The sequence below is a fragment of the Plecotus auritus genome, assembly GCF_963455305.1.
Source record: "Plecotus auritus genome assembly, chromosome: 6".
Lineage (NCBI taxonomy): Eukaryota > Metazoa > Chordata > Mammalia > Chiroptera > Vespertilionidae > Plecotus > Plecotus auritus.
This window is the reverse complement of record NC_137773.1, coordinates 36820902-36848564: the sequence shown is the minus strand read 5'-3', so window position 1 is coordinate 36848564 and position 27663 is coordinate 36820902. Positions and strand designations below refer to the sequence as shown.

At 52.8% G+C, this 27663-nt stretch overlaps 1 protein-coding gene across 23 annotated transcripts; it reads right to left on the bottom strand.

Annotated features, from left to right (window-relative positions):
• Nucleotides 1-143: 143 nt before the first annotated feature.
• Nucleotides 144-27234, bottom strand: SEPTIN8 (septin 8). Of its 23 annotated transcripts, none has more exons than XM_080676912.1 (10): nt 27138-27227; nt 15362-15482; nt 14139-14334; nt 13435-13621; nt 12124-12285; nt 11507-11603; nt 11145-11313; nt 10798-10930; nt 10498-10688; nt 144-1459 (listed from the first exon to the last, which is right to left on the bottom strand). In XM_080676912.1, the coding sequence occupies exons 3-10, from the start codon at nt 14303-14305 to the stop codon at nt 1297-1299; spliced, it is 1269 nt and encodes a 422-aa protein (XP_080533038.1). In that variant the 5' UTR covers nt 14306-14334; nt 15362-15482; nt 27138-27227; the 3' UTR covers nt 144-1296. The 23 variants fall into 23 exon arrangements, with proteins under 23 accessions (XP_080533038.1, XP_080533044.1, XP_080533051.1 ...); XM_080676918.1 differs by having other exon boundaries at nt 144-1462; nt 27138-27157; XM_080676925.1 differs by lacking the exon at nt 27138-27227 and adding an exon at nt 26532-27009 and having other exon boundaries at nt 144-1462; nt 15362-15485.
• Nucleotides 27235-27663: the final 429 nt, after the last annotated feature.

Sequence of the window (27663 nt, the reverse complement as noted above, 5' to 3'; positions counted from 1 at the left end):
CGTTGTAACAACTGCCTAGGGACTCGACCATCTAGGTCTGGGTTGGGTTTTCCTTCAGAAGTATTTTCTGTCAGGTCACTAGAAGACAATTCTATTAGGCTCATGGATGTCCAGCCCCATGGATACGAAAACAAAAGCTACCATGACATGATACAGGGCTTTGGCCTCTTTATTTTCTTTGTACAGTTAATTCCACGCATAAAGGACTTCATAAAGTACTGTGGCTCTGACTATACCCCAAGTGAGTTGCTAAGGATGGAGCTGGCTATTTTGGACAAACTGCACTGGGATCTCTGTATTGGGACGCCGCTGGACTTCTTGAACATAGTAAGTACAAGGAGTTTGCAGAGTCTACCCTAGACTCATTTGTGCCTTTGGAACAGCTCACAACAAAGGACGGTCAAGCACAAGCGTGCACACGTCCTTGCACATGCACCACAAAAAGGTGACCCACAAGGCTCATGACATATGGAGCAGTGAAAATGTACCTTAAATCCAACACAGTTCCACCAGACTTCCACTTCTAAAGGACATTAAAGTAACTTTACAAAGAGTTTTAGACGGCACTATTATGGTTTCTCTTAAATACACATTGCAAAAATATTTAACTTTCCATTCTATGAATACTGTACATAAAAAGCTGTCTGCTCTTGTTACACTTTACACACATTCACTTAGCTGTCTTGATTCACCTACACACAATCCTTATTGAGGCTTTAGACCATATTGATCTGGCACTTAAAAATATCCTATTAGTCGGTATTTGTTTTAGTTAGGGAATGATGGTCATCTTTAAGGATATGATTCTGTTAGTAAGGCAAAATTATGCAGTGTGGAAATGTCATGGGGTTTTGGTCTGTTATGAAGCATGAAGATTATATCACTAAGGGCTGTTTCATTATGAAAACTGGCCACTGTTGCCAAGTTGCAGTTTCTTCCCATATCAAGCAGATACAAGTAACTTTCCTGCTGTTTTTCAGCATTGAAACGTTGTTATCTAGGTACTTTGGGCCTCTTAAGGCCACATTAGAAAGCAGACTGCCTTTTCTCTCCAAGATTGAAACTCAGCTTGACCACAAAATGGGCGTGAAGCCTCAAGCCCCTTGTGGGGCCATGAATGGAAGTGAAAGTGATTGGGCAACATTTGATGTTCCCTGATGAAAATTTAAGTTGTTTGCACTTTTGGTCATTGATATATGAAAAGTACGGGGTTTTCTGTTCTAACATTAAAAACCACAATCTTCAGTTCCACGCCCTGGTGGTCGTGGGCTGGCCCCACGTGGTGGAGCTGCTGCCTCAGAGGAATCCTTCCCTCCACGTCGCGTCCCTGACCAAGCAGCTGCAGCACTGTATGGCAGGCCACCAACTGCTGCAGTTCAAGGGCTCCACACTGGCCTTGGTCATCATCACCTTAGAGTTGGAGAGGCTCATGCCCGACTGGTGTGCTCCTATCTCTGATCTGCTAAAGAAAGCACAGGTAGACATCAACTTCGCCCCCGGACCACGCTCTCAGTTTTGTTCCCTGAGCTGCCACACTGTCTCCAAAAGGGGACCCATGCCCCTTCTTGGCCCTTGGCCCAAGATGCTCTGGCCATGATGACTCTGGGAAGAGTCTGCCGAAGGGCTAGGCTTTCCACACTTGGCATGCCCTCTGGACTTGAGTATGGGGTACATGTTCCCCTCACTGGGCCACTTGGGTGGGTTTCTCTGACAGTGAGAAAAGCTTTATCTCAGTGGCAGCCCTTATAGCCAAGAGGAGGGAGGACGTGTCCAGTTCAGAAGGAAGCAACCCAGAGCTTAATACTGAGGAGGGTAAATTTCAGACCTCTCACCATCTGTATGAGTCTATGATACCAGGCACTGGGGCGGGGGCGGGGGGCGGGGGCGGGGGCGGGGGGGGGGGGCACGCAGTCAGAATCTCTCAGGATGGACAGAGTAGGGTGGAATGCATAGTTAGACTCATGATGGTTTTACTGGGGTTGGAGATGGATGTTCCTGAGGTGGTAAGGTTAATGTGCTTAAGTTTTGTGACTGGACCCCTTTCTGAAATTGCTCCCTGCTAACATCTGGACGCTCACTGCTCATTCCTTAGAATGTGAAGTGGTTCTGCACCAAGATGACCACTCTGTTTTAATTACAGGTCAGCATTGAGCAGTTTGTCCACTGCAGGATATTGGTAAAGCAGCAGCTGAGAAGTGTTTAGTCCTCCTCCTGCACAGACAACGTTCTCTTTCACCTGCCAGCCTGCACTCCTACCCCAGTGCCCTTCAGAGCGTAATGGCAATCTCGCCTCTGTTGGCCTCCTCTAAATTCTAGGCTCTATGGATTTTGTAACAAGAAAGGAAAAGAGCCCTAGAAGGACAGCTGAGAAAAAATTCCTGGGTCCTTAGAAGAAAATAAAGGGGGAAAAAGGTTGGGGTCATTAGAGACAAGGGCAGATCCTGACCCTGCTCCCTTCTTTCCCCAGGAGGAATGAATGAACGCTTATGCTGCAGCTTGGTTTTCCTTCCCCGGCAAGGGCTGGTGTCAGCCCCCGAGCGAGCTGGAGTATGAAGCCAGAGGAAGGCCTTGCTCAGGGCTGAAGGACCGGGCCAATTTTGTTTTTTGTTTATTTTCGTTGTTTTTAGGGGCCAGGCTGGTTTTGACTGACCAGGTTTTGCTGCCCTACCCCCCAGAGCTGGCCAGGTCCTTCCAGCTTCCCAGGCTTATAGCAAGCACATGCGCAGCACCTCAACCCCCAGCCTGCCTGCCACTGCAAAAATAGGACAGTCCCTCCGATACAATTACCCTGATTTGGCCATGACTTATGTCTTCTCTTTACAGGGACTGTATTATAACGTACGCTTTGTTTAATGTACGATAATTTGATCAAGCTTTAAGAATATTTTCCCTTTGTTACTCTTAAGCAAAGTCGTTGATCGGCATAACTAGGGAAATTTTATGCTAAAGAATGATATTTCAAGGTGTGACCCCTTTTGGGGAGGGGCAGCTCCAAGAGCTTTTGTTGAGATGAGCAGGTTCTGAGGCCGAGCCTTCTCCAACCACAGTGCTGCCGGAAGGAGGAAGAGGAGGAAGAGGAGGAGGAGGAGGAGGAGGAGGAGGAGGAGGAGGAGGAGGAGGAGGAGGAGGAGGAGGGGATTAGCATGGCTGTGAGGGAGACTCCAGCTGCCTCTCTGAAGCTGGGACACTATAGAGCCATTTTGAAGCAGTGGAGTCCAGCTGGCAGAGATGCCAGCTGGGGCTGTGTAAGTAGTGTTGGGATGTGAATGACTGAGCCACACATTTAGAGGTGATTTGTGAAGTCTTTCCAATGTGAACAGTTTTTGTAAATGTGCTAAGCCGTGGGGAGTATGACCTGCTACTGGGTGCAAAGTGGTCAAGGCCCAGATATTCTATAATAGTTGTCTGCACTGTAGTCAGTGCCAATCCTGACCTTTTCTTGAAACAAATTTGCTTGTTGGAGCTTTTGTTAAAATAAACTTTAAGTCCTTGCAACCCTGTCTGAATATCTTACATATAGTGGGTACCATGCACTTAGACTTGCTAGAGTCAGACCCAGGTGGAATACCATCTCCTGAGCCCCATCAACAACTGTCCTCAGCACAGATGGAGATGCCAAGAGCAGCATGTAGCTCATGGCCACAGCTCTCACCAGTGGCCAGGACTGTCCTCTGCCTCCTTCCCTCCACGGTCAGTGGGCACCGTAGTGGGTGAGGTGGGGCTCATCCTGAGGGCTCACACCAGCTCAGGCTATCTTTGACTTTGGGGAGCTGGTGGGAGGTATCTGGACCTCTTAGATAGGTGGCTCTGGATGTAAGCTGTGTCCCCAGAGCGAATCCAACTCTGAAGTTCAAAAGAGAAGGTAGGTCTGTGAAGCCCAGTACTGGGCTAAGGAACAGCCTGTGGCTCCATCTTTCTGTAAATAAAACTCCTCTTCTTTGGGGAAGCAAACTTCTGTATTGCCTAAGTACCACTTATAAGTTAAAAAAAATTTTTTTTGATGCTGTTCAATATTGAGTTGGGGTCCCATCCTACACTCCTCTAACATTTCCTTCTTTTCTTTTTTTTGAGATTAGGAACTCATATCCCACCTCAGATCAGAGATTGGGGATCATTGTGGTGGGAGAAATATGGACACAATCCATCTTCCTTTTGTCCCCACCACAGAAGGACTGTGGCTGCAGAAAATGGAGATGCGAGAAGGCTCAGATGGGCTAAGGGAAGTGCGGGGTTGGTGAGCGTCATGTACCTTTCTTAAACTTGTCCAGTTATTTCTTCCCTCTAATGGGCGAGCCGAGTTGTACAATGCTGTTCCCTTTACCAACAAGGCCCTTCTCCCCTGGCGTCCAGGAGAATCTATCATTCCAATCTTTGTGAAGGCTTTCCTCCCTGTTCTTGCCTCCCCATGGGTAGAGCTGAGCTGTACCTTCATTAGGGGTGTCTGCATACCAGTCTCCCTGCTGGACTGTCAGCTCCCCGGACTTTAGTCCCAATCTCCTCATTTTGGTCTTCACAGAGATTAGTCTAGTGCAGTGGTCGGCAAACTCATTAGTCAACAAAGCCAAATATCAACAGTACAACGATTGAAATTTCTTTTGAGAGCCAAATTTTTTAAACTTAAACTTCTTCTAACGCCATTTCTTCAAAATAGACTCACCCAGGCCATGGTATTTTGTGGAAGAGCCATACTCAAGGGGCCAAAGAGCCACATGTGGCTCGCGAGCCGCGGTTTGCCGACCGCTGGTCTAGTGTCCAACTGAGAAAACTCAACAAATGGACCCATGAGCTTGTCATCACTTCCTTCAACCACAAGATTACCTTCCTTAACCAAATATTTGCCTGCCTACCACAGCATCCCACCTCTACAAAACCATCTCAGGCCCATCAACCCACACGCAGACTGAACACTTTCATACTGGCTGCATTTCCACTGTTCTCCCAGCATTCATAAGGTTGCCAAAGAGCAGCTACAGCTCACAAGTTAAGGGTATAGGTGACCAATATTCAAATCCCAATACCTCCAAGTTACTAGCTGTGTGACCTTGGGTAATTAATTAACCTCTCTGTGCTTAGGTATGAAATGGGGGAAATGGTACTTAATCATAAAATTAGTATGAAGTTTACTAGTAGAGGGATCAATGCATGTAATGTGCTTTAGAGCAATGCCTGGCACACAATGAGAACTTAGGTGTTAGCTGTCCCATGTCAAGCCTCTTCCACAAGGATGTGAACTCTTCAAGGGCGGGGTTTGCCTTCTTCGTGTCCCGCATAATCCCTATCATTCCTACCGAAGCTGATTCACCCCACAAAGTTCACAGAAAAGACAAGCTGTATTTTACCACAGTTGCAGCAGATTAAAAGGCTAGAAAACTTGTTAAATCAGAAAAGCTACTGCCCAAAAAAGACACCACAAAAAAACTCAAAATAAATGCAAAATTTAATGGGGGGGGAAACAAGTACAAAGTGAATGGAAAGGAACAAAAACAGTCAATGAATGAAGGAGTAAATGAATTAACAAGGGGAGCAGTTTTAGAAAAGCATGTTAACGTAACAGACTAGCAAGCCACACTTCCCTCAGGCCTCTTACCCAGTACTATGAGCCCCACTTAACAGGGAACCCACACAGAGACATAAAAACATCCATGCAGTCAGTCTGCACCATTACAAACCACCTAGGCTCCAGTTCCCCTTTACGGGGGTGACCATACTTCCTGGTTTGCCTGAGACAGTTCCGGCTTATGCCTGTTGAGCTGGAATAATTAACAGCATCTCCTTTCACTCTGAAACCCCTCAGTTTGGACAATAAATTATATGGTGATTCTACCCCAAACCAACTTGATTCATGAAAGACATGATAGCAAATGCCAGCATGATCCCACTGACCACCCAAATAATGCCAATCAATGATACTGAGAAACAAAAGGAGGGGGAAACAGACTCTGCGGGCAGGGGCCACATTCCATGAGGGGCAGCTAGTTAAATCATGGCAAGTTTTAAGCTCCCCTTGTGCACCAAGGATTAATTTGGTCTCAGCTGATGATGACAAAATTCCAAACACAAACAGCACAGGGCAAGAAGTGTAGTGAGGTCCAGCAACACTAATGAAACCTGTGGAGGCAGCTCAGACCCCAGAACATGCGACTGGAAACAGCCACGGTTCTGGCCTTCCAGTATGCCCTGGGAGTGGCCCACAGCCTATGGTGGGTGGGTGGCAGCATCTGCCCACTCGAGTCCCCAAAATGGCTCATGAACCAGGAGTCCTCATTTCTTATAAAACCAGTGAACCCACTGGGTCATCAAGCCTCATCCTCAGAAATGCATTAGCTGACAGAGGCTGTATCTTCAGGCCGTACTTCTGCCCAAGTTTATATACTTTCACATAATTACTCTAAAGACAAGCCACATCTGCCTTAGATATGCTGACTTTGCCTGTTCGGATACCCACATGATCACAACCAGAGGTGGACGTCCTGGGAGGCTAATGAAGCTCAGTCCTCAAGGCCCCATACCTAATTGTGTATCCATGTTCTTGAAGAAGGCTTCTCAAATAGTTCAAGTTCCTACCCCTTCAAATTCTGCATCCACCGTGGTCATGGCATAACACTGGGAGAATTTTCACTTTGAGCATCAATAACACCTGCTCTGCTCCTGGTAAGTGGAGCCCCTCAGGTGCAAAGGCTGCCTTTTTCTGGCCATGCCTCAGTGGACACAGGTGGCTCACCCCTCCTCCCCACTCTGAATGGAGCACCATCTCAGAAGGGCAGGAGGAAGCCAAGACATGGTCAATAAAGCGGCAATGGGGGGGCGGGGAGGAGGAAGAGGACATAAAAAACAAACTATCAACCCCAAATCCGTCAGCACAGCTGCTGAAGCTTCCAGCCAGGGAGTGCACTAGGCTGTGATGTCCTCGAGAGGTGGGCTGCGTGTTACTCTGGAGCCTGTGCCCAGCACAGTGTTTCATCAATGTTAAATGAAATCCTCCCCTCCATTCATTCATTTCTTGTCTCCCATTTTTATCAGGCCATATTGTCAACCCTGATCCTCTGGGTGGCTTGCCAGCCAACAGGAACATAGAAGAATCAACGATGCTCGTACTTTCTTAAAACAAACCCCTTAAGAATGCAGCTGAAAGGAAAAAGCTCTTTGCTGGTAGTTTTTTCTTAAATTGTCCACAGATATCAGACACCTTCATCTTTTGCCCTGTGACTCAGCCAGGAAAAAAGGAAAGAAGGACCTTGAGATAAAAACCTCTTCCCGGCTGAGCATTTTGTGCATTAGGAACACGCAGGACTGGTTTGGGAGTCTTAGTCCGAATAAAAAACACTTAACACACACGGAGTTGGTCCCTGTTTACAGGTAGCACCTCAGGGGCACAGACAAGGGCTTGGGGCTGCTGTTCCATTTACATTCACAGTGAAAACTCTGGACGTGGTCTTGTTCACGTTCCACTTTCGTCCGTAAAGAAATTCCAAACACTGTCATTACAGGATGTTTATTACCACCTCTCCCAATATATTAGAGGGACACTTTTACATTAAAAAGGCTGAGCTATTTTTAGTTTTTAAAAATCGGGGTATCTGTGTTATGTATGAAAATAATGGGAGAGGATATTATTTGTCTTTACGCTTGTGACAAAATAAAAATTTAGAAGTGTTTTAAAAGTTGTTATTGAAATTAAACTCTAGGTTAGAAAAATTAAAACAAAGTGAATCCGACAAATTTTGCAGCACGTATACCACACCACACGGCCACACGTAAGGCACCACATGAGTTGCCATCTTGACGCTGAACCATTAGGCCGAGCATCGCCGGCGGGGGCCTTCGCTAGAGCGGCACCTAACTGCTCCGTCAAGGGATAGTGACACTGTAAATGGAAGACCAGCCACTGGCTCTGAAAAAAATAAACCTCATCAGTTTGGGATTCCAGCATTCGTATGGCTTTGTCATGTTTGCATAGAGAGGGGTGGCCTGCCAGGCCCAGCAGAGCCTGGGGCGGGGGTGGGGACAGAGCAAGGCTGTAAACACTGGAGTCTGTACCGGCTCCCAGTCCGTCCTCACACCATGTTATGGGAGAAGGGTCACAAGGTGTAACTCAAGCAACTTAACACATGAAAGTCTAAAGTCCGCTCTTGACATGTAAGTCTGTGCGTGCGTTAACTGAAAAATAAAAATAAAACAAACAGAACAAAAACAGACACATTAAAAGATACGCAGACGACCAAATCAAACAGAAGCAAAAGACAGCAAGATGGACACTGGGAAAGGGCAGTCAGTTTGGCATTTGTCACGAGTAAAGCAGAGAATTCGCTTCAGTTTGTGTAGTCCCAGGCTGAGGGTCAAGATCTGATTGGGAAATAATTTTGCAAAATATGGATTAAAATTTAAAAAATAAATACAACCAATCAAAGCCATTTAACTAAATGGTCATAACAGCCCCCTTCCTCCCCCACAAAGGCACTCCCGACTTACCCCGTTCCCCTGACCAGGGCAGGAGGGAAGGGTGCTCCCAGCCACCCCACCTATACCACTCCTGGCCCCACAAGGCCAGCCTGGGAGGAGAGAGCTCTCTCCCAGAGGCCAAACTGACTGAAGCTTTCTGGCATGTCCAGTAAACAGAAAAGACCTGTTTTTCAGGCCCAGGCCACACGGGATAAGCAAGGAGACCTGGCACCAGTGTCCAGCCCCCACCCTGAGAGCTGTGCTGGTGCCCATGCAGGCAGCCTGCACCCCACTCACTGGTCCTCAGACCCTGGCCTGGCCACAGGTCCTGGTCTTCGTTTCTGAGTGCTTTCTCCATCGCTTATTTTCTAGGGGGACTCTGCCTGACTTTTCTTTATGGCCTGGGCCACGCTGGCAGGGAGCGGGACAAAGTCACTTTGGGTGTCAGCACCTGAGTCATAGACCTGTGTACCCCCCTTCCAGGAAAAAACAGATTTCTGAGCCACTAGCTTGTAATCCACACAGATCCCAATTAACAGAGCCCCACACTCACCAAGCCAAGTGCTGGACAGGGAATGAGGGCTGGAAGCAAAAGCAAAGCAGAGGGGAACTCCACGTGGCTGAGGGAAGTGTGGGGCCGTGTGCTCCCTGGGGCCAGGCAGGGGCTCATTAGTCCCAGCAGTTGGGATGGGGCCACCAGTCAGCAGGATGGGGGAGACTACAGAACAGAGGAGGGTCCGTTCCAATGCAGAGAGCAGGCCTTAGGAATGAAAACTAGCACCCAGTTCCTAAATGCCTGGCTTTGTCCCCCTTGTCTCCCCAGGGAGAAGCTCTTCCAGTTTCATTTCCTTAGATGTGTCTGTGCTTCTGTGTGTGTGTGTGTCTGGGGATAGGGTGTGTTGGTAGGTATGTGGCCGAGTCTGTGTATGTGATGGGGCAGGAGAGAAAGACAGTGTACATGTGTGTTCATGGGTGTGTGTTTTGGGGGAAGTAATATAGCTATGCACTGCATGGCCTTCATCATGGGGCTCCACTGCCACCGAGAAAGGAAGGGCCTGGTACACACATTCCCAGACATTTCAGGAGGAAACGGGTACCTGCTTCGCTCCTAGGTTGACAAGGAAGGAAGGCACCTGACAGGCCAGGGGCTGGGAAATGCAGGGATAGGCAAGGTCCCCACAGTATGATGTGGTGGGGGCACTGAGTGAAGTGAGTGGGGTAGGGAGATCCCCAGGAGCCAGAGCACCTGGACTCCAGCTGAAAGGGTGGAAACAGGCTATGAAAAAAATACCAAGGAAAAGGGACTCTGCGTTGCCTCCACATGGCCAACCTGTTGACTGACTCCTGGAGGCTGGGAAAAGTCTCCTTGCCATCCCCCGTTCTTCTCTCTCCTGAGTCTACTCTCAGGAGAAATACCTCCAGCCTCTACTTGAGGGGTGGCCCCTTCCCCACCCGGGAGCTGCTGTCCTTCCTTCAGCCAGGAAGCGATCATCTGGTTCAGGGGGTCGGTGCTGGCTGGGATCAAGTCTCCGCTGTTCTCAGTCACCACCTGCCAGCCAACAGGGATCCCACATCCACTGCCTCAGGGACAGGGTGGGGGAAGGGGGAAGCACCACAGCTGTCCAAGCAGAAACCACAGGAGCTTTTGGAATCTGTCAGGAAATGCTGACCTTCCCAGGCCCTGTCTTCTGGCCTGGAAGACCTGCCCTGAGACCGCTACACACTCTCTGGGGCTACTCCCTGCCTGTGTGGCCCAGCCTTCACCACCCCAGCTCTGTGGAGGCTGCAGGAAAATGAGAGGAGGGAGGGAGGAGGGAGAGGGAAAGAGACATTTGTGCGAAAGTGTACAAATACTTGATATCTTGAGATATCAAGATCACTAGTGAGAAAGAAAGGTGAGCAAGAAGGAGGTGAAAGGGCCAGTGAAAATGAGAGGAAAATGGTAAAACAAGCCAGAGTAAGTGAGAATGAAAGGCAGCGTGAAGGAGCCGAGGGAGGGACAGAGTGAGAGCCCAGGAGAGAGCGAGAGCCAGCGCAGTGCAGGGGGCCCACACCTACTTCTTCTTGTCCTTGTCCTTCCTCAGAGGCTGCTGCAAGGTGGTGTGCAGGGCCTGAGACTGCAGGGCCTCCACGGCAGCTTTCCTGCGGTTGAAGGCGTTGGTCTCCTCCTCCAGCTCCCGGCGCTTTTCCTCTACCTTGCGTTTCTCCTCCTGATGGACCCGCTTGAGGTGCTCAAACTTCTCGTGGAGCTGGAGCAGAAGCGGGGAGTCGGACTTGCATGTGGGCCGGGAAGGTGCCAGGCCCTCCGGCCACCCACCCAGGCCTGGCCTCACCCCAGAACCCCAGCCCAGCACTCACCTCCCTTTCCTTTTCCTTCAGCTCCAGCTCTGTCTCCTTCACTTTGTTGACGAACATCTGCCTCATCTCCTCCTCCTTCCTCTGCAGCTCACTCAGGAACTCCTTCCTTTTGGCCTCGTATGTTTCCTGCAGGCTGTGGAGACCCAGAGAAAAGAGACCAAGGGTGGGATTATAGTGGGATGGGGTCGGCAGAGCCCGAGAAGCCGAATCATGTGAGCACTGGGGGCAAGAGGATGCTGGATCCTGACAGCCTCACTTCCTGGCTCACAAGACCCCAGAAGCAGATGCCACATGGCAAGTGTGGCTGAGGCTGGGAAGACAGGTTCGCTCTGTGTTCCGGACGTCACCTGAAGGGCTGGCTGTCCCCATCGCTGTCCTGGAAGCCCATCTCCTCCAACTTGCAGCGCCGGTAGAGCTCATAGTGCCGACTGTGGGTCTGCTCGCGGAGGTCCTCCATGTTCACCCGGATCAGCATCTCCCGCAGCTTCACAAAGTCGCAGTGATTCTCGTTCTCCACTGCAAGCAGAGGGCACACGGGTGTCAGGATGGCACACGGATGGGCACAGGAGGACAGGGCACAGGACAGCAACAGACTCCGGAGGCAGGACAGGCAACAGGGGGTCACAGGGAGGGGCTACAAGCAGCAAGCAGGACAGGGGACTAAGTTTGGTCCCCCAGCTGGGGATGTGCTCTCCCCCACAACACTCACCCTGCACCACTCCCCACGGGTACTGCCGTGCTCGGACCAGCTTGTTCCCCACCTTCACCTCCTCGGTGCTGCCCACCACGGCGAAGGGCAAGTGTGCCTGGAAAGGGACCCAAGGACACGTGAGCACAGGGCTGAACAAGGTCTGGCCAGATGCTCACTTTCCGGCTATCTTTTTTATAAGTATCCTGGGACCTCCAAACAAGGGAACGGGCTAAACCCACAAACCTCCTTCCTCATGATCTAAGGTGTTCTTTCAGCCCTTGGGCTCCCCAGGGGCTATTAGAAGCTCCCTCAGAGGACTTGTGGGCCTTGCTCTTCCTTAAGTTCCCAGCCCTGGCATCCTGCCTGCTCACTCCTACAGGTTTCAGGTCCCCACCCTGACTCCAGATCTTGTGAAACTCAACTATAGGGAAGCCCCAGTACCAGCCCAATACCCAATTCCTCCCATCCCTTGTCCACAGGACATAAGACTTGGCCAGCTCCCAGATGCCCACCCATCTCTCCTGGAGAAGGAAAGGCTGAAATCCTGGGGAATAAGTCCCCCAGGGCTGTGTCAGATCTGTGCTGCCTGCAAGCCCTCTAGCCCCACAGTCCTGAGGCCCTTGCCCAATACTCACATTCATGACTGCATTAATCTCTGCAACAGCCTCGTCATCAGTGGGAAACTGGTAGATCTGGACCCCATTGCTGACCAACTCGCCCATGATCTTGATCTTGAACTTGTGGAGCTCACTCTTGGAGATGGTGTCAGCCTTGGCAATGATGGGAATAATGTTAACCTGCCAGGATCAGGGAAGAGGGGGCAGCATGTTAGTTATTCCCCGACTGTGGACAGCCCTACCCAGGCCACAACCCTGGGCAGAAGGCAGGAAGCAAGAGAGATAGAGCTACTCCATGGGGAGGCCGGCCTGCACCCAGCCACCTGGGGTCATACTGATGGGTTGTAGCAGCACTTCTTGGAGCCCCTCTTCCCCAAAACCAACCCACAAATTAGTCTCCTGGGCATACTCAGCTTTGACCCAGAGTTCTCTGAAGGTCTTAACGGGCCTGGGACATGATACAAGCAGCGGTGGAGGGCTGAGCTCCCACCTAAGTAGGTAAGATGACCCATCAGCAGTAGCCACAGGAAGACCTCAAAATCTCCCGGGCTACGGTTATCCCATTTTCACAGTGAAAATGAACTCCTGAGATGGGGAGAGCAGTCATGTTGCTGACAGTGTACGCCTTCTAGGGCCCCAAGCCCTTCCCATCGTCCCCATGAAGCTTCCCTCTTAGTCCTCACTCAATTCTGGGCCTTAACTCTCCTCTCTCAAGTGGGCTCAGGAGACCCAAGGGAAATCCATGGCAGGAAAGACAGGGGAAGTGAAGGGAACAGAGGAACTAGGAATTGAGAGAGAGAAAATGAGCAGAGAATTGGGATGCTCTGGGGAGAGGGTCAGAGGCTCGAGGAGGGAGAGGAGGTCAGGAGCCAGCAGGCTGAGAATAAGAATTCAGCCGGCATATAAGCATAACCAATGGACACAAACAGTAGGGGGGTAAGGGCCTGTGCTGGGGGGCAGGAGCAGATGGGGAGAGGTCAATGGGGGGGAAAGGAGACATATGTAATACTTTCAACAATAAATAATTTAAATTAAAAAAAAAAAAAAGGAATTCAGCTTGAAAGAAGGGGCTGAAGGCCAGATTCAGGGGGACAGAGCTCTGGAGAAAAACCCCAAGGCAGGGTGTGCCCACCGGAGGACAGGGACAAAGAGAAAAGAGAGAGGACCAAGTCAAGAGGGCTATCTTCTGCAAGCCTCCAAACAGCAGAGCCCCTGGGGACTGTAATGGACAGTCACACTGCAGCCAGCACACCCAACCCCAGGGGAGGACTGTGAAGCCCATGGAACAAATTGGGGAGGTGGGGGCGGGGGGCCAGTGGTGAAGCACACCTTGCTGTCTAGTTTCTTCATGGTCACCAGATCCAGGGACTTGAGGGAGTGGCCGGTGGGCGTGATGAAGTAGAGGCATACATGGATCCTCGTGTCATGGTAGTCGAAGAGCGAGCGGCGGATCTTCAGCTCCTCTTGCAGATAATTTTCAAACTGCGCATCGATGTAGTCGACGATGGGCCTGTAACTACAGACAGCTCCATCACCTAGGAGGCAGGCAGCTGAGCCTCACCGTGGGGGCTTAGATCTCTGTCTGGACCCCTTCTCCTGATTCTTTTTTTTTTTTTTTTTAATATATTTTATTGATATTTTACAGAGAGGAAGGGAGAGGGATAGAGAGCTAGAAACATCGATGAGAGAGAAACATCGATCAGCTGCCTCCTGCACACCTCCCACTGGGGATGTGCCCGCAACCAAGGTACGTGCCCTTGACCGGAATCGAACCCGGGACCCTTCAGTCCACAGGCCGACGCTCTATCCACTGAGCCAAACCGGTTTCGGCCCTTCTCCTGATTCTTAAAGGGTCCTCAGGACTTCAGCGATTCCCTGACAGGCCCTCCCCTGGCCCCCGTGGAGTGTAGGGCTTGGTTATTCATATGGGGACAGATGGCAGTGAGGACTGTTTGGGCAGAGGGTTAGAACCATGGCCAACAAGGGTGGGACAGGGGATGAGGTTGGGCGGAGCCGCCCTTCCCGCCTCTTGCCTCTCATCCTTATTGATCTGATCCCCGAAGCCCACAGCATCCACGATGGTCAGCTTGAGGTGCACGTTGCTCTCTTGGAGGTCGTAGGTCTGGGGTCGCAGGCGCACACATTCCTCGTGGTGACTGGCTTCCTCGGTCTCGAAGGTCGTATTGAAGAGCGTGTTCATCAGTGTGGACTTGCCAATGCCAGTCTCCCCTGGGAGTGGGCAGTGGAGGGGAAGGGATGTCAGAGGCCGGAACTGGGGCTGTCCCTGGCTGTTGGCTAGGCTGGGTGGGGCTCAGGCATCCTCAGCTTCCACAGAAGAGAGAGGGGCTGGCCTCCCACGGCATCCCTCACTGTCCCTGTCCCCAGGAGCCATCCCTTCTCAGTGGCCTCAGAAATAATGTGTAGAAGAAAGAGTCATAAGGCTGATTTGGACATGAGATGTGACTATGCGGAATGTGTAAGATGTTTCCTCAGGGAGGGGGAAGAGGCAGAGCCAGGCAGCTGTGACGCCGCTAGACATTGACCTTTGCTGGCCTCGATGGTACCCAAGCACCTGCTCTGCATGCCATCCCTTCCAGAGCCAGGATGGTCCTGGGGCCAGCAGGGCCTGGGTCTGAAGCCAAAGGAGACTTGGTCCAGCTGCTCTGGGTGGCCCCGGCACCGTTGGCTTTAAGTGGGGTTGAGGAAAGCTGCTTCCCAACGGGGCCCCCACAGCCTGGCAGATGCTAAGGCTTAGACATCTGTGAGGATCTGGCCGAGCTCTTTGTGCCTCTGGGAGGCCCATGCCCTGAGGTGCATGGCCTCTCCCAGAGCCTCCCAGTTCGGGGCTGTACTTGTTCAGATGTGTGTGGGAGCTCTTAGTACATGATGTTAGGATGGGGGAGAGTATTGTTCACCATAGAGTCCTAGACACATAGTAGGAACAACAGTCAATGTGTTTTAAGTAAACAAACCACCTAAATCTCTGTGATAAATACTCCGTTTACAAAGCACCTTCACATGCACAATCCTGTTTACTCTTCAAGGCAACTCTGACTCAGGCCTGGGCTCCAACTCTGTCCTTGATTCTGGCAGAGGCACCAACCAAAACCTCATTCTGAACCCCCAAAGTGTGACTCTGCCTGGGAGGTCCCTTTGCAGCTCAACAGGTGGCCAGGGCAGCAGTGTCCATCTCCCAGAAGGCCCTCATCTGTCTTCTGTCTGAGGCTGTCCCCTGGCCAGGCCATGATATACTTACCCACACAGAGGATGTTGAAGCTGAAGCCCTGAGTGACCGACTTGCTGACCAGCTGGTCGGGGAGGCTGTCGAAGCCCACATGGCCGCCCAGGGAGAGGCTCCGGGGCTCTGGCTCTGCGTTCTGCTTAGAGAGAAACAGAGCGAGGCAGTGAGCCCACTGGGGAAGTGGGGACAAGTTGGGTGAGGATAAACCTGAGTAAAACGCCCATCTGAATTCTCAGCAAATCTCAGGACACAACACAACTATACCAGAGCTCCAATTCCAGGCCAGAGGGAGCCCAATGGGCCTCAAGGCCCCTGAATCCATCTCAGAAAAGGCCCTTAAACCCATGGCTCTGCTCCACCTGGGCTGGCAAGGGATGCTGGGGCCTGGGGCATTTCCTAGCTAGGTACTACCTCTGAGGGCTCACCCTCCTTCTGCCCAGAAGGAGGCCCAAGAAGGTCCCTGAATCTTAAATAAAGATTTTAAGAGGCCAAGACTAAAGAGTATTATGTTCTTGGGGTCCCCTCCCAGACCTTCTCCAGGGGTGGGCAAACTTTTTGACTCGAGGGCCACAATGGGTTCTTAAACTGGACTGGAGGGCCGGAACAAAAGCATGGATGGAATGTTTGTGTGAACTAATATAAATTCAAAGTAAAGGAGCGGAGGGGAGAGCAAGAGAACTGGATAGAACAGCCGGATCCGGCGGGCCGTAGTTTGCCCAAGGCTGTTCTAGACCCTCCTACTCAAGTAGGACTCAAGCAGAGGCAGGTCTGGCTCTAACCCTCAATCAAGCTCCACGTAGGGACCCCTATGTACACCCCTTGTTCCTCATGCACCCACCTGTGGAATGCACACATGGGCCCTGCTAAAGGGGCTGGTGCTCACTCGGACCCACCACTGGATCTCAGAGCCAGTCTCCAAGGCATCATGATTCTGAGGCCTCCTCCTACTGCCTCAGTGGGGTTCTCTAGGGACCCTCAGGCTCTGGTTCATGCCACCCTCTCACCCCACCTCACCTCTGGTTGATTAGGAAAGGATTTGGATGAGAATGTGGAGACCTGGCCTTAGCAGAGAGGCAGGCAGCAGGTCCCAAGTAGCCTGGGGCCACTAGAGCTGGCCCATAGCACAATAAAAAGAAATCACCACAACCCAAAGCAGAGGGTCAAGGTCAGACTCCAATTTGCATGGCTACCCTGGGAATGGGGGTAAAATGCTGTCTTCCGAGGGGAAATTCCCAGGCTCAGCCTTCCTGGGTTTGGCCCCTCTGGAGGGCAGGCCCCAGACAGCTCCATGTTGGGCAGAAACATGCCTCCTCCATTCCCAGCCGCCCTGCCCCGACTGCCCGCTAGAAAGAACAAGACAGGAAAGGGCAGTGGGTCTGAGTATCATCCTGCCATCCTGCCATCCTGCCCACGACACTAGAGGGGAAGAAACAGGCCCAACTGAAGGCAGCCCCAGGCGCTACTGATTAGGACTATGGCAGCCCTTATGCAATGCAGATGCAGGCACTGTGGCAGAGGGGCCCTGGCTCCCCGCCCTCCCACAGAGGGGTCGCCCCAGCACCTGAGCTCTCCCTGATCTCTCTGCAGCCCTAGCCTGTTGCCTCAGCCTGAAGCCCTCCAATCATTCTTTCCTCCCAACCAGAGCCCCCTGGCACTCACACCCAACCTTCTCTTCCCCACTAATTATGTCCCCCCTACAATCCCACCCCAGCTAAGTCACTGTAGCCCTGCATCGATGACTCCCAAGTGTGTGTGTTGCCAGCCCATACCCCATGTGGCCCCCTCTGGGCAGTTATACTGTCCTCTCTAAAAGTCAGGGTTACCCCTAAACCTGCGCTCTCCAATGACCCTTTCTCAACAGAGCCTCTATTCTTGTAGCTGACCCTTCTTCCCTATCCCCTGTCCCCAGTGACCATGTCACAACCTCCCCACTCAAGCCCAGGTCCCCTAACGTAACCCAACAAAGAGGCCCCAAAGGCAGATAGATTCCTCTCACTAGTGCCACATCAAATACAGTAAATGGAGCATGGGATGTGCTGGGTCAGGACCAAACCCCAGCATGGCATTCCGGCCCTTCACAGTCTGAAGCCTTTCTCATGAGCTCAGTTCCGCCCAGCTGGTTACCTCTGAATTCACTTTTCAAACTCGGCCCCTCCCTAGGCTCCAGAGTTCACTCTACCTTTTCCCTGGCACGTGCTCTGACCTGGCCCCTAAGAACTTACATTGCTGACCCCTCGCTTGGCAGTGACACCATTTCCTTACACTGTTAGTTGTCCTTTTTTTTTTTAAATGCATCCTGGTTCTCCATCTCTTCAATAAACTCCTTGAACTTGGCTGCAAGCTGGGGGAGGTCAGGTTTTCCCTTCTTCCCCCTACTATGCCCAGCATGCTAGACAACACTACCATTTATAAATTAGAGAACGCAGTCCTCAACTGCTACAACATCAGGGCTGTCTGCCCACCTCACACCGAGCTGCACTATCTAGTCTCTGTTCCACCTGCTCGTGGCGGCCTGAGGGGCAAATGGAGGCCGGAACCGTTCGTCTAGAGCTTTTTCCTTTTCAGGCAAGACTGAAGGCGTGCTGTGCTTGCAGTATTTATTCATCCTCTTCTTCCAAGGGGGACACAATCAGGATGCAATCCAACAACCCGTAGTCTGCCGCCAAAACCCACCCAGTCATCTGTGTCTGGGAACCACAGGTGTGCGCATTCTGGGGCAGAGTACCTGCACAGAATCAGAGGCCATCCTGTTCCTGGGTGTCCCCACATTCTTACAGTTCCAGCCTCCAGATGCTAAAAGCAGGGGGGTTACCACATGAGCCATCTCTCCACGCTCCGCAAGGCTGCCTGTCTTCACTCACATAGCGTGGTTCCCTCTGGGGACGCATGTGGAGTGCAGGGAGGTCTTTATCCCCAACTTGTTCCAGCTGCACCCTGTCACTCCAGAGCCCACAGCCCTGGGGCAGTCAATGCCTCCCGGGAGCCTCAGGGGCCATGGGAGTGCCATCTCCAGAGCCTGCATGCACACATACACGTACACACGGAGAAGAATGGCTACTGGCCCTGACGGAGACAGAGTGCTATTCCCTGGTTTCAGAAGACTGGGCTGACCTCCCTGCTCACTAAGTCACTAATGCCAACCTCCCTGATCCTATATTTGGCATCAATAACATCTGATCCAAGGTGCCCCGCTTGTTCTGACACCCCAGGTGTCTCTGCTGACCTTTGTGGGATCCCAGTCTAGGAGGAGCCAGCAGCTTCCAATGCATCACTGGCACATCTCAGCTGGCACAACTCAGAAAGAACCTTCATGTCCCCCACTGGCTACCTGGCTATCAGCCCTGCACTCTAGCAGGTAAGACCACAGTTCCAACTCTGGGGGTGGGGCCTAATAGTCCTGAGCTAATCAGCATAATTCCACAATTGGTTCAGGCACAGGCACATGACCCAAGTTCATGACCATCTTGTGACCACTGGAGGAGCTCAGAGGATGGCAGATTCAAGGAGATCACAGAGGAGAGAGCCAGTGTCTGCCCTCCATGTGGGCATTTCCCCTGACCCCTGGCCATCTCTCTCCTTTACTGCTTAAGCTAGTTGAGCAGGGCTATGTCTTGCAATTGAAAGCATCTTGACTGCTACAATCTCCAAAGTGAAACTCTTTGAATGGCGGGAAGCAGGGTGTGTGTGTGTGTGTGCGCGGGGCCGGGGCGGGGGGGGTGGGGGGGGCAGTGTGGAAAGTAAAATGTCTCAGGGTTTACAACCAAAAGAAGGAATGGATGTCAAATGATGACACCACCACCTCGCGTGAGGACCACTTGTGAAAAATAAGCCAAGCGATCTTAACAGTCTCCTACACAGTCCATTCCATCCTGTGTGGCAAACACTTATTATCCCCATTTTATAGGTAAGGAAGCTGAGGTACCCAGAAGCTGGAGAACTAATCAGGGCAGAGCAGGGGTGTGAGAGCAGGCAAGCCCTTGTGCCACAAACCACTCTGCGATACTGACTCTCCTGCTCTTACAAGGCTCCCAACTCATTCATTCAGTCACTCAACGCACGCTCACTAGGCACATCTGCCGTGTGCCAAACACCAGGATGGCTGCCAATGAAAAGATGAGGACAGCAGATTCTTGACCTCAGAGGCCCAATCTAATTCAGTCTAAACTCAAAAGGCTATAGAGGTGATGTAAATGGGTGAAAGGGACCAGTATAGTAAAAACAACATCAGCTAACAGTTATCGAGTGCTTACCATGAATGACTCTAATCTCTTTTAGTCCACACATCGGCCCTATGAGGTAGGCTGTAATATTATCACCATTGTACAGATGAGTCCATTGAGCCACCAAGAGATTAAGCAATTTTCCCAAGTGCTCAGAAAGGTGCAGCCAGGATCTGAATGGACCCACACCTCCAGCCACATAACTCCACTGCTGACATAGCAGAGTGTGGGGTCCCCCAGGGAGAGGTGGGAACAGTGGGGACCGGCGGAGCCTCTGCTCAGTCCACACCAGCCATGATTCTGCAATTCCAGCCAAATGTGGGAATGCAGACCTTGTATTGCCATATCTTCCAATTTTTTATGAGAATCTAGAAATCTAGATTTTTAAGTGGAACCTCTATTTTTATTTTATTTTATTACAGTTTCCTTTTTTTAATTTATTTAAATTCTTTGTTTAAAGTATTACGTACGTCTCCTTTTCCCCCCATTAACCTTTCCCCAGCCGCTCCCTCCCCCTCTAATTTTTAAATTAGTTGAAAACTAGTACAAATTGAGAATACCATGAGGGCACAACACAACATGTCTGGGGCTGTACCTGGCCCAACCAATGGTCTGACAGTCTGCAACCTCATCTACCTGGATCTGGTAGGGAAGGACGATATACTCCGTCTCCCTACGTGGGGCATGGAGACCCACAGGAGACTGCTCCACGGGAGGAGCCTTTGGGCTGGGAAACTTAACTTGGCTCCAAGGAGAGGAGGCACCAGCTGCTTCTGCCGCTTTCACACACCCAGCTCCCTGGGGTGCTGGCTTGGTGCGGGGGGGGGGGGGGGGGGGGGTGCCTCCAACTGTCTCCGCAAAGCTCCAGGACAGAGTTGGCAGCTCTGGGCTCCATACACACAGTGGGAAACTCCACAGGGCCATTATCCCCTCTCTAATCACTAACAAGCTTTTGGCTCCTGAGCCAGGCTCCAAGCTTCTATGTCATCATTTCTTTGGCACATCAAAGACAACAACCAAAATAATAACTGCTCAGGCCAGCTGCGTTCCTCCATGCCCGGCCGTCCAGAACAAAGTGGAGAATGGCATTTTGTTATGCAGCCCAGTGGATAACTAGGACATCCTTTTCCTAACCAGGAAACGCTCTGTCTGGGCCTTCTGGAGCAGCCCTAATCACCAGCAAAGAGAAGCTGCCTCTTTTACCAAGAAGAGAAGTAGAATTTGGGGAGAGACCATGTCTCACAGCTTGCCCACACAAAAACAGGTTTTTATGCAGACGGAATTGGAAATCTGCTGAATGTCTGAACCAACAGAATCAAAGAAGCTGTGAGTGAATAAATACCTTTAAGATCAAACCTCCCAAACTAGATTGGTCGTTGGGGTGGGAGAAGAGAGAGGTACTGCCGCACCATAAGTGTACTTGGCTCCTGAATCCAGGACAAAGAGCAGGCGTACCCCAGGCCTTCCACAGAGGTTTCTTCTCTGGTGCCTTGGACTTCCAACACTCTTCCCCTCTCCACCCCCATCCCCCAGGCTCCCATGCTTGGCACCCACTGGCCTGAGCACCCTGCCAGGCAGGCAGGAAGTCCACTCCCCAGGAGAGCTATTAAGTCCTGCAATGGACCCAGGAGTCACTATGCCACTGGGAGCATCCTCCCCTCATGTTTCTGGCACAAACCACCGACCCCCCACTCTAACTACTCTAAGTAGCCTGGGCCGTAAATAGCCAGAGCAGAGGCCTCTGGCCAGAACCCATGGTCACAGCACAACTGTCCTTGAGTCTGACAGGAATCTGAGGAATTTTCCCAGGAAAGGCTTAGGCTCTGGTCCCAGGATTCCACAGCAAGCCACTAAGCTGAGGTCAAAGGTTACGGGAAATAACCAAGGGGAATATGTGGGAGGAGATGGGGTGAAAATGCTGCTAACCTGGCCCAGGAAAGAAGAACAGAGGCAGGATATGCCTGTCCCAAAGCAAGAGGCCACCTGGGAACGAAAATATCTCTATGGCGGCAACAGAAAGCTGGGGAGAAGACGTGAGTAGGGATCAACCTTCATGGCGCCAACACAGATAGCCAGGGCTGCCGCTTAGTAATTTGGGGTGGCTTGTTTCACATTTCTCATTTCAAAATCAGGTTTCTAAGAAGCCAAGGGCACAGTTATTGGTTTCTGGGTCCACCCACCCCACTCCAGGCCAAAGACACACTCACATTCCTGGGCTTCGCTGTGTGTGCGGCCTGAGAGGGAGTGGTCCATCCCACCAGGGAGCTGGGGGGGGGGGGGGGTTCTTTGGGCCTTGGAAGGTACTGGAACCCCAGACAATCATACTTTTCCAACTGGCTCAGGGACTCCAGTGGCAGCCCTCTAGGCCTTGCAGCAGGGAAAGCCACAAGTGGTCCGGACATTGCTGGAAGCGGGCACCTGTGCTTCACAGTGAATGGGATACCACCCTTGGAAAGGGGAATGTGGGCAGCAAAGGTGACCCTGACCCCTCCAACCCCAGGATGGATGCGGGCGCTGGGAGGGGACAGAGGAATGCATGGGCACCAATATGGGCCAGCGGCAGCTCGGGTCAGCACTGTTATACTTCTCTATTGCTTGCCCCATTCACCCCAGCAACAGAGAGAGTATCAGACTAACACCCAGGCCCTACAGTCCGGTCTAATAAGTGCACTTGGGTCCATGTCCACAGCCCCCTCCTGAACCCTAGGCTCCAGGTGCCCCAAGCCCAGGAGACCCCTCACAGAATAGCCACTTCCTGAAATCTGAAATAGGCCCTTATTCTCTTCTCCCCTGGTTCTGTCCCTCTAATGAGGCCTCCAGGATAGGGACCAAGGACCACCTGGAAGCCATATATTTTGAGGAAGAGGATATCTAATTTGGCTCAAGACCATGCAGGGCAACTGATGTTATAGTCAAGATGCCCCTTGCCCTGTGCTCCACCACCTCTTCCCAGCCATGGCTCCTCACACAAGCCATGAGGAAGCACATGGCTCCAGCAAAAAACACCCCAGCTCTATCACAAGGGCATGCTGACCTTGGGAGGCATCCTTTCCCCAGGCAGATGTGTCTCTCTCCTGCCTGCACAGCTCCACATCTGGCTGTCTGGCAAAGCTCATGCCTTGGGGGCCATGCCTGGGGATCCCATGACCCTAGCTAGCAGCACAGAGGCAGGAAGGCTGAACTGACTACAAGGGACTCACGGAGGCCAGCCAGCCCTCAGGCCCTTTGCTCTGTCATCCTGCAGCTACTTGCTTCCAGTAGCTGGACTCAAGCCACAGAGGCATTCATGGTAGTTACTGCCCCAAATAGGCACCTTCACCTAGCCCACCCTTAGGGCTCACAACTCACAGGGATCCACCCTCTCTGCCATCTCAAGGGATACCAGTGCTGGGGTTGGGTCTCAGTCCCAAACTTGTCAATGCCCAGTCTGCATCCTTACCAACTACAGGCTGCTGGTATCAACGAGATGATGGATACAAAGCATCCAGTGCCCTCCCTGCCATTCAACTTTTGACAAAAGTGAGGCCCTGCGTTCCCAGCCTCAATCCATTCTCCCATCTCCTTGGCATTGTGATCAGTCTCCTTCTTGCTACCCTCTCTGTTCGTGGCCTGGGTAGTTCCTTATCATGTGCTCCTTTGGATCACAAATGCCTCCTACCAGCCTCCCTGCTCTGACCTGTCAAGATCCCAGGCAAAAGTTACTAACATGAGCACCCATAGCATGACACGATGCCCATGAAGGAGGGAGAGCAGGACAGACCCAGCACCCAGGGGAAGGTAGGGCTCACTTATGACCCCTCAACACCATCAGGCACTCAGAGCTACACGGACGTCTCTTGCTCAGCTCTCATTTCTCCTTTGGGACAGCTCAGCAAGGTTACTGGCCATTTGTACAGGACAAGGAGGTACCACTCTGTGACAGAGTCCCATGTGGGTGAGAGGGCTGCCTCCTGCTGTCCCTTCCCACCAGCTCTAGCTTCAGTGAGGGAATAGGCACTCCGTAGATAGTCTGCTTCTTGGGGAAGTGTCAAGATTACAGGGGTGACAACAGAAGTGACAGATGGTGCTGGGGATAGAGCGGACATGGGAGGGGGGGTGACAGGCTGGGAGGAATGCCAGGTGTGAGGCTGCCACACTGCAGCTTCTTCCCTCTCCCTCTCATATCTCTACTTTCCCCTACCCTACCCCCACCTCCCACCTCCCACCCTTCCAACCCCGCCCTAAAGCCTCCCTCACCACAGTGTGGGAGCCCTGCCCCATGAGATTCTGACAGGAGATGGCCCTCAAAGGCAAGACAGGGTAAGCCCTGGGACTGGGACCCAGTAAGGAGGAGGAGCAGAGCAAGAGTGGTTAGAAATCTGCTTGCCCAAGGAAGGCTAGAGGCAACGGAAATCTTCTGATGGCTGTCCCAGACACACTAGTCCAGGAGATATTGACCGTAACCCACGGAGGATCTAGGGTTGAGCAGGACTAAGCCAAGATGTAAAGGCTGCTGAGCCTGTGGTGTTTACATCACGCTATGTGGGGAATGGGAACCCAGCACACACTGACCTCAAAGTACAACTCTGCATGCTCATCTAAGCTCCGAGTTAGGAGTTCCCAGCCCTCCAGGGCTGATCTGACCACTGACCCAGCCCAAAAGGCAGTGTAGACCTGCCATAGCTCAATTAGATCAGAGCCTCGTGGCCACTGCTTAACACCAAAGTCAACCCTGGGGCTGGAGAGACACCTAAGCATATTTCTGAACATGCCATAGACGGCAATTAACCTTCAATGAACTCTTTGAAGCATATCAGTATGGTTGTGCCTGTTTTATAGCGAGATAAAGGAAGACATTATTTTCCCAGGATGACAAGCCAGGAGAGGCGAATGGAGTCCAGACTCCTAAATTCAGGCCCAAACCCCACCCAACGTCTCCACTCAAATTCAACCCTCTCCAAGTCCTCCTAGGAGTCTGATGGCCCAGACTGTACAGGGCATGGAAGGCATCCATCCAACCAGCTGAACCTGGCACAGTAACCAGACCCCAGAGCTCAGGTTGTACACCCTCACCAGAGTCAGTCCCCTCTCTGTGCCTCAGCTCACCATGGGGGTAACACCCAAACTCCTCCCAGAGAGCAAACCTAGGAATCGGAAGGAAAGGGCCTTTCCAGCCCGCCTGGCCTCTCAGCTCGGTCTCTGAGGACAAGCTCTGGACAGGCGGGGATGGGAGCCCCTCGGAAGGGTGCCATATAACAAACGTGTTCTCGGCTGCCTTCTTACACAGGGCCAGTCTTCACACCTACATGGGCTCTAGGTATCATCTCTCATGTGTGGTGTCTTACCATGTGCCAGACATCGCTCTGAGCACCTCACCTGGACCCTCTCATTGGATCCTCACAATAACCCTCTGAGGGACGTCATATTTTTACCCTATTATTCAGATGAGAACACTGAGGGGTTAAATAACTTGCCCGACATGGCCAGCAAGTCAGGTGGTCCGATTCTGGTTACTCTACATACCACTCCCACCTGCAAGACCAACTGCTGGAGCAACCTCTGGCCACAGACAGACAAGCCTCAGACATAACTTTCTGGTCAGCTGGGCAGAGAAAATGCACACAGACACACACACTCACAGGTCTCCTGCCTCCGCTAATCAGCAGGTCTGTTAGGATGCAGGCACTGCCCTCCTTGGGGACATAAATTCTCATGTGCCGTGCAGAGGAGAGGTGAATCTCTGATCCAACCTCTGAATCTCTCCTCCTGTATCTAAACTTACTTAACGGACACAGTCCCCTCCCCAGTGGAAATAGAACACCCCAGTCTAGAAGTTATGAAACCAAGAGCTCCTGCTTTAGTTATGCATATTTCCAAAGTAGACCAACAAATGTATTTTCAGGTTAAAGGGAAAATTTACATATATATAAATTCACATGACTGTATTTATAGCAGTAATTACATAAGTCCTAGCTCCCTTATTTAGCCCTAGAACCGATTCCTTATCAGTCACATATTCAGCATTCCCCCTTCCCACTCCCCGCAACAGCCCAGTGCTCTCCCTCCCCTGCCCCTGCCACCAGGGCTCACAGGCAGGCAAGAGGACACAGCTTCCTTCACTGTCACAGCCCAGCCTCCCAGACACACCCAGATCCAGCCTTGGACACCGGGGCACATGCAGACACAACCCCAGAAGGGCCCCTTCCCCCCGCTGAATTAGAAAAACCTTTAGGAAGTTGGCCATTGGAAGGCTCAGGCCCAGAGCCCCCTGCGGAGCCCTTCGTCCGGCAGAAAGCATACCCGAACTGGGGCCCAGACAAACATCTACTGGGCCAAATCTGGCACCGCTCCAGTTCCTGGGGAATGGCAGCCTCAGACCTGACCACTGAGGCCGATTCTGCCTGGAATCGCAACCAGGATTCCGTCGCTTGTTGTGGGGTGGGGGGTGTGGAGGGGGAAGGAAAAGCAGGCGCAGGGTCTTCAGGACCCGATCTGCCACTGCCCTGAGCTCATTTGGGGTCCCCCTTGGGTCCCTAGGGCTTCATCCTCACTGGTGGTGCCCATCCAACAGCACCTGTGAGGCCAAGATTCTCCCCAGCGGTGCAGAGAGAAATGCCCAGGAACATGGGGGTGCGGAGTATCGGGGATCCTCCCCTCCCGCCCCCAGGGTCCCAGTCTGCACTCGCACCTGGCCGGAGCCAGGCGGGTAGGTATAGGCTCCTTCCTTCCCGCGAAAGGGGCCTGACTCTCCTGCGCCCAAGGAGGGCGAGCACGCCAGCTGCCTGGCGAGGAGCCCCCGCCGACGCCCCAGGACCCCCGGCTGACGCTGCGAAGAGCCCGCTCCGGTGTTCCCAAGCCGGCGGGGCGTCGAGGCCCGCCGCGCGGCGCTGACAGCCCGGCTCGCGCCCCGGCAGCTGCAGGGCGGCCCCTCCCCGCGCCCCGTGCCCCCGACACCCGCGCGCGCCGCGGCCCAGCCCGGCCCTCACCGAGAAGCGCTCCAGGTCCGTGGCCGCCATGGCGAGCTCCGCAGGGGCGGGCGGGTGGGAAGAGCAGCCGGGCGGCGACGGGGACGAGCCGGCTGCGGGACGCGCTCCGCCCGGCGGCTGCGGCTGAATGGATCCAATATGGCCACTTCCTGGAAACTCCCCTCGTCGGCGGCGGCGGAGAGAAGCAGCGGAGCCGCCCCCACCCCGCCCGCGGGACCGGCCCCCCCGCCCGGCCCCGCCAAGAGCGCAGCCCGAGCCCTGCCGCTGGGACGCCGGGGGTCTCCGCGGCGAGGCGGGAGGTGCCGGCTGCGCGGGCTGCTGGGACTTGTAGTCTGCGAGTTGGGGGGCCGGGGAGGGCAGTGCTGGGGGGCCAGTGCCCGCCGGCCTGCCGCGTGTCCCTGGGCCGAGCCCGTGGGAGTGTTCCGCCCGCGCCCTAGGAAGCCGGCTCCGTGGGAGGAGAGTGGGGTGCTGCGTGCGCCCCAGGGGTCTCCCCTACCAAGCTGCCTTCACCACGTCGGAGCCTGCAAAGGCACTGGGACACCAGCCAATGTGTCGATGCGCTGACTGCGCCGCCTCAGCCTCTAAAGCTGGTGCCCTGACCCCCACCTGATGCTCCGGTCGAAGCCAGGGCGGGACCCAGGGCGGGACCCGCGCGTCCGGCCCGGCGGCCTTCCTGGGCCAGGCACCAGCCTTCAGCGCCTTGCGCAATGGGAATGCGCAGGAGGCGCAGTTCAGGCCCGGGATTGGAGCAATAGAAAAGGCTAGCTTGATGGTCAAGACATCACATTGCAAGTGACCATCACCCTACCTGCCCCAAAGGGCTTAGGGCAACGTCTTAATGGATTCTGGGCAAAGAGAACCACTACTCCCAATGCGTGTGCATTCTCTCTGCTAATCTCACTACCCAAAACGTGCACAAAACTCAGAAAGCTAACACCTCTGCCCAAGCGGAAGTTGTCAGGGGGCTCTGATCCTTTTCACTGACCATATAACATCCAGCTCCCAATCCTCTGAAACCCACCTTTTCTTTTCTCTTCCCCCTGCTTTTCTGTTCAGTCTTTGAGAATGTGGCCAATTTGCCTCCTGTTCCTCCACTGGCCTCATCCACTCCACACACACACACACACACACA

Bases quoted from the DNA above. Each gene is read 5' to 3' on its own strand.
- SEPTIN8 (XM_080676925.1), bottom strand. From the start codon at position 26,561: ATGGCGGCCACGGACCTGGAGCGCTTCTCG. The intron at 12,286-13,434 runs GTGTGCTTCACC...TGATCCTGGCAG, and splicing joins TGAAGAAACTAGACAGCAAG to GTTAACATTATTCCCATCAT. The intron at 10,931-11,144 runs GTGACGTCCGGA...GGGTCTCCACAG, and splicing joins GGGGACAGCCAGCCCTTCAG to CCTGCAGGAAACATACGAGG.